Below are 12,525 nucleotides of genomic sequence, written 5' to 3'. Positions count from 1 at the left end.
ACAAACCTGACTTTATTTCACTGGCTGTCCCCCATTCCAAAAATACTTTCCCTGTTCATCTCCCCATCTTGGTTTCTTGAACTTTCAGTCCCAATCAAAACCCCACCTTCTACAGGAAATCTTTGCTGACCTTTCCATAATATTATGCCTTCCCTCTGCTGATTATCTCCAATATAACCCATATCCCAACATATCCTGGATATAGTTTATCTGCATGCATGTTGCATATTTCTTTCCCAGTAGACTGGGAGCTCCTTGAGGACAGGGTCTGTCTTTTGCCTTTCTTTGGATTCCCCCAGTGCTTAGCCCAGTGCCTGGCACATAGCTGGCACTTCATAAATGTTTATTGATGGATTCAGTCTTCACTTCAGCCTTGTCAACCACATATTATTATTTCCATTTTACATGTGAGGAAATGTTGGCGACAGCTCTCAAAGCTAGTAACTGATGAAGGGAAGAGTAATAATAATAATACACATTTTTATTTTGTCTCTTTGTCCTTTTGGTTCCCCCCATTAGAATGTAAGAAGCCTTTGGGTACTGGTTCATGTATCTATTTGCATCCCTAGCAACTGTTAAACAGTTGGCCCTTATTAAATGTTTGGTGCTTTCTCAATAGTGTTTTCAGACTTGCAAAACACCTTACATACATTATCTTCTTGAGTTCTCACAAAGTCCAGTGAGCCTGATGCTATTATTATCTCTATTTTATAGATGAGGAAGAATCTGAATCCCAGAAAGGTTAGAGGACTTTCCCAGAGTCATAGAAGTAGTGACAGAGAAAGGATTCAGACTCTGAATTCTCGGGAATCCAGCTTTCTATCCACTATATTCTGACTCCTGAGCATAGGACTCTTTTCACTATATACCCCTCAAGCAGACATGGGAATTAATTTTATTTTTATCAGTTATAAAATTTTTTTCATATTTAAACTTTCAACTAGTTCATAAATTAGTTGTAAATTTAAATCTTTTAATTAATTTACTGAAGTTAAATGCTAATTCTAAAAAACACATGTATAGAATTTCGTAACATTGGAATTGCAAAAGGCTTTAGTATACATTTAATCCAGTCCTCTAATTTTACCAAGGAGAAAGCTGAAAGCTGAAGAGGTAAATTATTTTCCCAATACCGCATAGCTGATATGGCTGAGTCTTGGATTTCGTTCTCCTGAAATCAAATACAGGGGTGTTTCCAATTCAGTTGAAATCAACTTGACAACTATTAATAGAAGTATACATAAGCAATATTACATGCACAATATAAAGAGTGTTTTATCTACTCTGATGGGGTTTGTGATCTAAAAGAGATATAACAAAAGAAAGAAACAAAGCAAGGTTGGGAAGTCATTGTTTAGCTTACTCCATTGTCTCCTTTCTCTTTTCCTCCCTTCTTCCCTCTATCTCTGTTTCTGTTTTCTTCTCTCTCTGCCCCTTCTCCCTTCTCTCTCTGACTCTGCCTCTCTCCATAGATATGTGTATGTCTACCCAGAAATACTTGAACAAATACTTTAAAAGGTGACACACTGAATCAAGTGCTTTTAATGCATAGTAAAGAAAAAGTACAGTGATGGGGAAAAGACTAATTCAGTACTCAGTCAAGAGGTGAAGAAGGTTCAGTCTAGTTTGAATATTACAGTGGAGAGAAGGGTATATATGTGAGAGTTACTATGGAGACAGAAATGATAAGATTTAGAAAATAATTGGATATGTGAGGTGAATGAGAGAGTTCATAGGAGAATAAAAAATTGGCCAAATAAAATAACCCCTCCCAAAATAATAAAAGTAATAATAATAACAATATTTCTTGCACAGCTGGCTCTTCAATGTAATAAAATGAAAAGAAAACATTGAAATAATCTAGCAGGGACACAGTTAGTTAAGACAAGAGGTCCCTTTCTTAATATTGAAATATAGAAATAACATAATCCCCTTGGATAGATTATGTAAATAAGCATGATTTTGAGGAAAATCTTCAAAGGGGGTTTTACTAAAGAGGATGACTCAGTTTATTGCATTATGCCTGCAGGGTTGCAGATTGTGGAATTTCCTCTGACATAATCCCATGATGAAAAAGAATTGAGATTGTATAAAAGAGCCACCAACACGCTCCAACCAACAGAAAGCCTCGGAAGCAACACAGCTGACAAGAGCTCCAGCTGCCAACCAGTAGGAAACCAGAATAAAAGCAAACCACAAACTAACTGTGAACATGACTTCCAAGTTGCTGGTCACTCTCCTGGCCATCTGCCTCATTTCTGCAGCACTGAATGAAGGTAAGTAGATCTCTTTTTCAGCATTCAGACTAAAGTAATTCATTCTCTGGATATAATCCATGCTTACAAATATGTCAAAATTATAATACTGCAAAGAGAAAACAGTCTTTTTTTTTTTTTGCAAGGAATACAAAAGAAAATGTATTTACTTCTTTGAGGATCATTTTCTTTGTTAGTCCCTTTTCCTACAATTTATCTCAAAGCAAGAATTTGTTGGTCAATTATTTTTCAATTTTGTCTAACTCTTCATGACCCCATTTGGGCAAAGATACTGGTAAACATATGGAGGCAAATTCATGAGGAAACTGAGTCAAACAGCATAAAGTGACTTCTCTAGGCTCATACAATGTGAAGTCAGATTGGAATTCAGGAAGATGTGTCTTCCTGACTCCAGACTCTATCCATTGTATGACCTGGCAAGGATAGAATTTGCTAAATATAAATGAGATTAGAGGGAATAATTCCCATACTTCCCATCTGTAGCACTTAGAAGCGGTGAGACTAGGGGGAAGTTATTTATTCTCTCAGGACTTCAGCTCCCTGATCTATAAAAAAAGGAAAATAATATATATCAGATAGAGTGGCTGTGATGCTCCAATTTTATAATATATGCAAACTTTGTAGTATTATGCAAATGCCAATTTTGAATGTTTCTTTTCAGATTCCAATTATATACACACACATAAATACACAAATCGACATAAATGCATTCATGCATAGACACATAGATATACGCCTGCACACATACATATATTAACAGTTATACACATGTTTACATATTGCATGTGTGCATATATGGTTCACATATATAGAAAATAGACTGTAAAATATGTTACTATTTATAAATATGAGTATATTTTACATATTATTTTACAGATTTATATTTATGAACATAAATATATTAAATATATAAATTTATGTATAAATATATAAAAATATATTAAACAATAAGTGAGAAAAGTATAAAATGAAGTGTCTTGCTGATAATTCAGTATAAAGAACCACTAGGAAGTGCTGAGCCTAGAGTCAGGAAGATGGAAGTTCAATTCCACCCTAAGATATAAACAGTGTGACTCTGCACAAGTGACTTAACTTCTGTTTGCCTCAGTTCCCTACTCTGTAAAGAGGAGATGATAATAGCATCTCTCTCCCATGTTTGTTATGAATATAAAATGCTATTTTTAAAGTTATAAATGCTATTATGAAAATATTTGTTATTATTATGAAGTATTAGTTATTATAGCAATTGTGGGCACTCATGTGCACCTGTCAAGAATGGAAGCACACATATGCATCTACATTTAGTTGAAGCATTCCAAAGCATGGTATGGGTGGCATCTACAAATAACTGTGATTTCTACTTACATGGAGACTCATCTATGCAGATTGCTTACTGACATTGGTAAAATTGGCCAAATATTAGACAAATGTCCTTCTTACTTTTTGCCCACACAATAGTGCTCCTAATGCATGGTTTCTCAGACACACTGACACCTGTAGGAAGTCTTGAGAATTTTAGCATCTCTGACATTTTGACATTACTGGACACTTTCTGATTGGTAGCGTTTTCAGGAATATTGGCCAACATGTAAAACTTTTAAAATATTCATTTCATAAATTCATCATTTCTATTAGCCATTTCCCCCATTGTTTCTATTTCATATGCTTTCTATAGAATAGCCCTGTGATGTCATAGGGATCCATGCCAAATGGAGAAAAGTATGAGGATGAATGAATAGAGATTAGATAAATTGATACATTAATGAGTAAGTAAATGTTTCTTGGAGAGACAAATTGTGGCCAATGAGAAATCAGGTTCCATATTTAAAGAAATTTGGATGCTAATGATAAGACACACCACAACTTTTCCAAATCACCAATTAATTTCATTGTCAGAAAAATCTTCAAACTGGCATTGATGGAGCTGATACTTTGGTCAGTTCTAACTCTGCTCATTTTCTCATTCCTTCCTAGGTGCTGTGTTGTCTTCATCTGTATCAGAACTCCGGTGTAAGTGCATAAAAACAAATTCCAAACCTTTCCATCCCAAGCACATTAAAGAGCTGAGAGTGATTGAAAGTGGACCACACTGCCTAAACACAGAAATCATGTATGTATTTCTAAAAAGGGCTCAATGGTTTCATTTAAGGGACCAGGGTCAAGGAGGGGCAGGAGGGATTCTGGCAGTTGCAAAGGAATCAGGAGAAGCCACCTAACTACTGGAATGTCCCCATCATCTCTCTCAATCCAAACTAGTCAAGGGTGCATACACAAAAAGTCTCAAGGGAATTGGATGTTTGTTTTTTTTTTTTTTGTAACATAATGATTTTTAACCCATGTTTCAGAAATGTGATATTTAATGAATTCCTATTCATTATATTTTAGAAGGTAAATTTTAGGTAAATTTTTAGAAGAGGAAATTATTCTATTATTCATCTTTTAAGTAAATTATAATTTTCATAAATTTGTTTTGTCATCAGGAAGAATATCTACAATCTTTTTTTAAAGGGCTCAAATTTAGAAATTTTAATTTAGAACTTACCTCAATAAGAGTAGAAGAATAGACAATACATAAAAATTATAAGAGCTTTGTATGAGGCTACTAATTATTAGTAGCCACAAAAATAATTATTGACAATTATCTGCTAAATGTTAAGAATAATAACTGACATTTAGGTAACTTCCCAAAATGTTTTACATATGTTACCTTATTTGATTATTTTAATAATTTTGTGATGTAGGTGCTATTATTTATTATTCACATTTGACAGATAAGGAAACTGAGGCAGAAAGAAAGCTAAGTGACTTGCTTAGGGTCACAAAGATAGTAATTGCAGGAGGCAGGATGAGAACTCAAGTTTTACTGACTCCAAGCTCAGTAATCTAGCTTTGTAGCATTCTTTGGAGCATAGTTTGACATTGTCCAAACAAATTGCAGAAGCCTTTCGTGTCTTCAAAAAACACTTCCACATTTCTGAGTTCTGGAACTTGTGAAGAGTTTTTTCTTTTTCCTTTTAAATATAATTTCTTTGGGACATCATAGAGAATGGAATGAGGAACTGGGCACATTGCTGCTCTAAACAGTGGAAAATAAATTAAAAGAGAAACAGAATGTCCCCAAATTTTGATATTTCAATATGAATCATGAGTTGACTTTACTTATGGAGGCCATCGTGTGAAAAATAGCCTCTTGAATATTCTCCCCTGGACCTTTTGAATTCCTTTGCCTTAAATCAATCTGTCATGGCAAGGAAAAAAGTTTCCTGGAGTTTGAGGTCATCACTGAAAAACCTAGTTCCCTACATCCTAAAGAGAGATTTCTGGGGAAATCTCAGTGCTCTGATTGAATAATTATATTCCCCACTGACTTGGTGGACACTGATTTTGGCAGCAGAGACCCTTGAGAATAGGCCATTGATCTTGAACACTTTTTTCTTTTTAGTGTCACTCTTCAAGATGACAGAGAGCTCTGCCTGGATCCTCATGCAAATTGGGTGCAGAGAGTTCTTCAAGCGTTTTTGAAGAGGTGAGTATATCATTATTCTTTGCAGAGAAATCAAAATTAGGAAAGAAACAATCAAGGAAATGGGATTAAATGAGTAAAATTTTCCCATTCCTTTCTTATTGACTTGCCCAGGGCCCAGGTAAGTTGTCTGAGGCCAAATTTGAACTCAAGATGCGTCTTCTTGATTTCAGTGTTGATTCCCCATCCACTGTGCCCCTAGAAGCCCCTCCATTACAGTGTACTGCTAATAATAATAATGACATTAATTATGAAAATGGCCTAAATTTTTTTAAATTAGAAATTAAAATTTTTTTAATGAAAGAGAGCAAAGTCAAATTTAGAGGATATTAAGTTCTCAAGAGATATATATTTAAAAGCTCCTTTTTCTATTGTTGTTTAATCTCTTAAAATATTTTCTATTTTAGAACTGAGAATGACTCAAAATAGATGGACAGACTTTCCCTCCACTTTGAATTTATCTCTCTATCAATATGCCAATGAAGCTTCGGGCAAATCTACTTTATGTATCTAACAGGAGCCAGGAAATTAAGGAAGTAGAGTCTGCTTTGCCACTGATTCACTGGACCTCAATTTCCTGCTCTCTATAACAGCCAAAGAATACTTGCCTATTCCTACCTCAATGGGATGCTTATTTTGAGGGCAAAAATGCCAAAGCTGTTTCTGCTTTTTGGGGGTCAGAAAATGTAATATTATCTTCAGCTGTAACTTAATTCTGATATTTACTATTTATGTATTTATTTTTAAATGATAGGCAAAAGGATGTGGGAAGTTAGAATTAAGAGGACTGGTGATGATAAAAACTGCCATGAGAGAGAGTGGGACAAACTGGCAATGAAATGAGGGAGGATGATGGCTAGTTCTCCTACATTCACTATTAGGCAAAGGATCTGTCTTCCCAGATATGAAGGGATTGCATTAGTGGAAATCTGGATTAGGGACTTCTACCCTAATTGTGGAACAACATCACAGTCTTACTGGGCTAAGGTCCCAGAATTCTTCTCAGTGGGAGAAATTATTTATGATTTGTCAATGCCTTGTCAGAGTTTATTTAAATGGTTGTGCTCTGTCACCACCATACTTTATTTATTTAATTTAATTTAAGAAGACTTTTTAATATCATGTCCAAGAGGAGTTTTCCTAATATTTTTGGTAATTTGGAAGTCTGCGTAGAGCCATGAAATATTTACGTACAAAAATTGTAACTTATTGCCTGCTTTGTAAACATGTTTGCTTCACTTTAGATTTTTGGTAAGATTTTCCTGGAAGTTTTATTTCAATAAAAAATGCATTTTTTGATTTACAAAGAACTGAATTCCTTCCTTCTTTGTCTCATAATTTCCACAATAATTCTTTTATTTTAAGGAGCCCAGCAGTTACATCTATTTCATTTTTGCACTGAGGGTAAATACCACAAATCATGTTTGGGCCAAGTCACATGAAGAGGTTCTCAGTTTGGGTGGGTCATGAGAAGGGGAGGGCACTCTTTGGATACTAATGGGAAGCTTGCCCCACGAAGAGGAAGCATTATTTGGTAGTCATCGATTATATACTTTAAATTTGTATTATTTTTTAATATTCCCTTTAAAATTTTGAGTTCTGGGGGCAGTTGGGTAACTCAGTGGATTGAGAACCAGGCCTAGAGATGGGAGGTCCTGGGTTCAAATCTAGCCTTAGACACTTCCCAGCTGTGTGACCCTAGGCAAGTCACTTAACCCCCATTGCCTAACCCTTACCACTCTTCTGCCTTGGAGCCAATACACAGTATTGATCCCAAGACTGAAGGTAAGGGTTTAAAAAAATTTTTTTTTTATAACTACCCCATTTACTAAGATGGCATGTAAACTGTCAATTACATGTTAAATGTATAACAAAACACTTTTCCATATTAGCCTATTTTGTTTTTAATAATTATTGCTAATTAATTTTCAAGTTCCATTTTTTTCACATTTGGAAAGTGGAAAAATGATATTCTTTGGCTAGCAAAACAGCATAATCACTTTGAGAGAAAGGTTTGAAAGAAGGCTGGAAGCAATGGCTATCTTTCTCCCAAAAGGCTTGTAAAATTATCATGTCAAAATATTGATTCTGGAAGGAAAGAATTTTCTTCATCAATTTTTTCCTTTTGCATAAAAAGAAAAACAACAAAGCAAAACTGGCTCCATTTAACCCTCCTTTTGAAAAACTAAGTTCATGGTCTCAGTGATGAAGGAGGCAGAGTGGTCAAATGGAGAGGGATTGACTCTGAAGTGAATCCTACTTGGTCCGTGATCTTGACCCCAGTGGTTCTAAATCTATGACCTAATTAAAACTGAAAATGAGCTAAAATGGAACCCAGATCTCCTTGACTCAGATACTGGTAGAAATGGCTGGGTTGATGGAGGCCATGTTGAACACCCTTATTTTAAAGACATGGCAAAAAAAATGCCCCAAATTAGAGCAGAGACTTGAGCAAAGGTCTCGACTCCCAGGCTAGCAACCATCTAGCCAAACCACTGAAATTTGGCCTTCTGAGATATGATCAAGGCTTATTCAGTGGTTCTGACCTTTCTTAAGGTCTAGCATCTAATTTCATAGTTCAGGATAAGCAGCTAAACAATATAGAGCAGAAGTGGAGAGTGACTTTCCATGAGCTCACTCTGATACTGAACTGGCTCCTCTGCCTGTCCACTTCTAGGCCAGCTGGGATCTATGTTCTCCATGAATCAGGGCACTTTGAACCAAAGTACTGCCCTTATATTCCTGTCACTGAGATCTAACCCAAATTATTAATTTCTAGAATCTTTTTTCTTAGAGGACAAGTACTGTTAGAACTCTCTAAATCCTCCCAATCTTAACCTCAAGAATTTAGAGGGAGTGTGCTGGTCAGATTGAGCCCTGGTTCTGGTTCTGAGAACTTAAGGGGATGGCAGGGTCAAGGTTTTTTGGTTTACTTCTTTTTAAAAGGTAAAATGTTTCTAGGTAACAGGAGGGAAGTGGGTAATGAGAGAGAGAGAGAGAGAGAGAGAGAGAGAGAGAGAGAGAGAGAGAGAGAGAGAGACACAGAGACACAGAGACACAGAGACACAGAGACACAGAGACACAGAGAGAGAGAGACAGACAGAGAGAGAGAAAGAGAGAGTGAGAGAGACAGACAGACAGAGAGAGACAGAGAGAGAGTGAAAGAGAGAGAGACAGACAGAGACAGACAGAGAGAGACAGACAGAGACAGAGAGAGACAGACAGACAGAGAGAAAGAGACAGAGAGACAGAGACACAGAGAGAGAGACAGAGAGAGAAAGAGACAGACAGAGAGAGAGACAGAGAAAGACAGAGAGAGAGAGTGAGACAGACAGACAGAGAAAGCGAGAGAGACAGAGAGAGAAAGAGACAGAGAGAGAGAAAGAGAGAGAGAGTGAGAGAGACAGACAGACAGACAGAGACAAAGAGAGAGTGAAAGAGAGAGAGACAGACAGAGACAGACAGAGAGAGAGTGAGTGAGAGACAGAGAGAAAGAGAGAGAAAGAGAGAGAGAGAGAGAGAGAGAGAGAGAGAGAGAGAGAGAGAGAGAGAGAAAGAGAGAGAGAGAAAGAGAGAGCATCTGAACTTATTGTCAGAGTGGCAATAAAAGGGGGGGAAGACCAATTAAGATAGGGATCAGTTAATCCTTGGGTATTTCTTCTCTAGTGTGAAGTAGCCTGCAACAATAGATATGAAGCTGGTCTAGGAGGCAGAAAAACTCAGGTTCATCTTCTGTTCCTGACATATCCCATGGTGTGACCTCCTGGGCCAGTGACTTGATTTATCCCTACCCCAGGCAATTCTCTAAGATTATAAATTACAGCATTAGTACAGGAAGCTCTTTATACCATAGAGAATCTCCTCTTAAAACTAAATATTCCTATTATTAATATGTTCTCATTAGGTCTATACAGGGTCCCCCCAAAGATTGTAGTTTTAGGCTTTGTTAGGATAAAAAAAAAAAAGGTTCCTGGCACTGGCCCTAAGATGACACTGCAAGGGAGAATAGTTGTGCTTTAAGGGAGGTGGTGGCTTGTCCCCCAGAGATTACCATGTATGCACCATAGGGCTGGGAATGGGGAGGGACAAAATGGACCCTTGGAAATGACACCATGATGCCTTATAACTCCTGCCTAGTTATATCTCCGAGGAAACTATGCCAGAATTGCTCTGACTTTGGGGAAATGCACTTCTCCTTAGACAGCGACATAGAAGTGCCCCTTTCAGGAGGTGGCATCTTTTTTGCTTTATAATTCCTGCCCATCTCTGTGCTTTGACCTTACAGAGATCAGAAATATCTTTCTCTTACCATCTCCAAATGAGTCTCCGTCACCTGAAGGAGACAATACTAAGTTGAATCACAGTGACTCCAAAGCCAGACATGCCCTTTGCTTAGACATGCACAGATATTTAGAACCTTGAAAAATTATCTCAAATTTGACCTAATTACTTCTTAAGTATTATCAGGTTTCTCTGGGTTCAAATGGGCAAGGATGTTCAAATTCCCCAGGGCTGCTTCCTGTAATAGCTAGCTTAGCAAGTGTGGGTGGGGAAAGCCACTCACTCTTCAAGGACTATCACTCATAAAGGAAATAGAGGACAAGAAGAAAAAACAATCCCTTTTGTTAATATGTTTTTGTAGCACATGAAGTGAATTCACTATTGTCTGAATTGCAGCAACATGATGGACTGCAGCAGACCAAATTAACAGAGGCCATCTGAATAGAAAATGAATGTGAACAAAAATTAATTTAATTTTCTTTGTCCCTTGGATTTTTAAAATGCCCACCGTTTCAATTTATGTAATTTGTAAGATCACAGTGACAATATTACATTCAATATTAGAGCAGAAAGGAGCTTTTGGCAGTCAGCCATATTCTTTTTATTGGTGAGTTCATTGAGACCCAGAGAAATCAAATGAATTTACTGAGGTCTCTGAGTTACTAGGAGTAGAATTGAGGACTCAAGAGATTTGGAGGCAGTTCTCTTTCTGCTTTGCCACCCAACACAATGAACAGCTTCTTTGTCACCAATTAAATGAACAATTTCACGGTTATTTTCTTTTTTTAAAAATCCTTACCTTCTGTCTCAGAATCAATACTAAATATTGGTTCTAAGGCAGAAGAAAGATAAGGGATAGACAATGGAAGGTAAACAATTTACCTAGGGTCACATATTTAAGATGAGTCTGAGACCAGACCTAAACCCAAGATCTCCCACCTCCAGGCCTGGCTTTCTATATAATAGGCCATCTAGCTTCCCCCAGTAGTTCTTCTTCCTTCTTCCTCCTTCTTTCTTCTTGTTCTTCTTGTTCTTTCTTCTTGTTGTTCTTCCTTGTTCTTTGTCATTGTTGTCGTCATCGTCGTCGTTGTCGTCATCATTGTTGTTGTTCTTCTTCTTTTTCTTCTTCTTCAACATAGCATGAAAGGGTCCATAATTTTTTTTTCTGTCCTTGAATTTGGTGAAGAAAAAGAGATTATTATGCCCAAGGATCTACCACTGAAAATATTTAGAGTTCAGAGCTGAATTCAAATTCAAACTTGATCAAGATGCAATTCCATTTTAAAATGTCTACCACCTCCATCTATTTCCCATTGACTGTGGTTGTATGAAGACAAAATTTAGATGAATAATAGATATAATGCAGGAAATAAATATAAGGAAATGAGAAAATCATTTGGAGGTGGTTTTAGTCTTAAGATGTTTCAATCATAGTATAGATAGAAAAGGTTTCAAAAGGTTTAAGAGCCTTTTATAATAGAGGAGAATAGCTAGGGTAAAATCACCTCTGAAAACGTCAGTGGGCATTCTTATCCATAGTTGGAAGTTGGAAGAAAAAGAAGGGAAATTAGGAGGAGTGAGGTGTAATTGAACTAAGAAGGTTGTGAACTGCAGTAGTGATTATAGGCTGAGAACCTTTATTACTTTTTCAAGCATAATGACCAAGGCTTGGAGAATGTCCAGGGCTCAATCTCAGGTCGGAAAAAAGCTCTTTAAGGAAAACATGATCTTGATCTAGGAGAGCTCAAGCCAAGTTTTAATATGTGGTCCTTGGGTCATAGATTTAGATCTGGGAGGGAACTTAAAGGTCATTTAATTCAAGTCCCTCATTTTACTGAGAAGGAAACTGAAGCTGACAGAAATCAGTACTTAGCAGGGGGTTATATCAGTTAGTAATCTAATCATCTGTGGTAGGATTTGGACTCCAGCATTCCTAATCACAGGTCCAGCTCTTTATCTACTAGAGACTCAGCTAAAGTCACAACATAACCCACTCCAAAGAGGAAGGGTACCTCATTTAAACCAAAATCTCAACTTATCTAGACCAAGTCCTGTTGGAAGCTATTGTATTCCCAGGTTTTGAGACTGACTAGAGCAGGGAACAAAAGTATACAAAAGCAGCCATCACAAAAACAAACAAAAAGTAGCTATCACTACTTCAGGTCATCTAGAAATTGATCATTTCTCTCCACATCTGTAAAGCTTTCAATGCAAACTATCCATGAACACATGGAATTGGGTCATGCCACTGAAATCCTTTGAACCCAGGATTGAGATATGTATTTTAGGAATGCTATGATTATGATTAGGGACCTTGTAATGAAACACTTGTGAATATACTGTTTAATGGATGTATACTTGAAGGTCTGAGCAAGAACTATACCTCTGCCCTATTTCTTGGACATACTCACACTATGTTTCCTGAACACTCCAGCTATTAGCTTC

The 12,525-nt window shown here is 36.8% G+C and overlaps 1 protein-coding gene across 1 annotated transcript; it reads left to right on the top strand.

The window, feature by feature from the left end:
• Window positions 1-2,102: 2,102 nt before the first annotated feature.
• On the top strand, window positions 2,103-7,104 carry LOC100023722 (interleukin-8). Its single transcript, XM_007495668.3, has 4 exons — window positions 2,103-2,276; window positions 4,251-4,386; window positions 5,719-5,802; window positions 6,207-7,104. Exons 1-4 carry the CDS (start codon window positions 2,213-2,215, stop codon window positions 6,226-6,228), a joined length of 306 nt encoding a protein of 101 aa, XP_007495730.1. The 5' UTR covers window positions 2,103-2,212; the 3' UTR covers window positions 6,229-7,104.
• Window positions 7,105-12,525: the final 5,421 nt, after the last annotated feature.

This window comes from Monodelphis domestica, chromosome 6 (assembly GCF_027887165.1).
Source record: "Monodelphis domestica isolate mMonDom1 chromosome 6, mMonDom1.pri, whole genome shotgun sequence".
Lineage (NCBI taxonomy): Eukaryota > Metazoa > Chordata > Mammalia > Didelphimorphia > Didelphidae > Monodelphis > Monodelphis domestica.
Note: the sequence above shows the minus strand (reverse complement) of the source record. Positions and strands in the feature narration are given on the sequence as shown.

Excerpts from the sequence above, each read along its gene's own strand:
- LOC100023722 (XM_007495668.3), top strand. The coding sequence starts at position 2,213 with ATGACTTCCAAGTTGCTGGTCACTCTCCTGGCCATCTGCCTCATTTCT. Across the intron at positions 4,387-5,718 it reads TGCCTAAACACAGAAATCAT|TGTCACTCTTCAAGATGACA; the intron begins GTATGTATTTCT and ends TTTTCTTTTTAG. Across the intron at positions 5,803-6,206 it reads CTTCAAGCGTTTTTGAAGAG|AACTGAGAATGACTCAAAAT; the intron begins GTGAGTATATCA and ends TTTCTATTTTAG.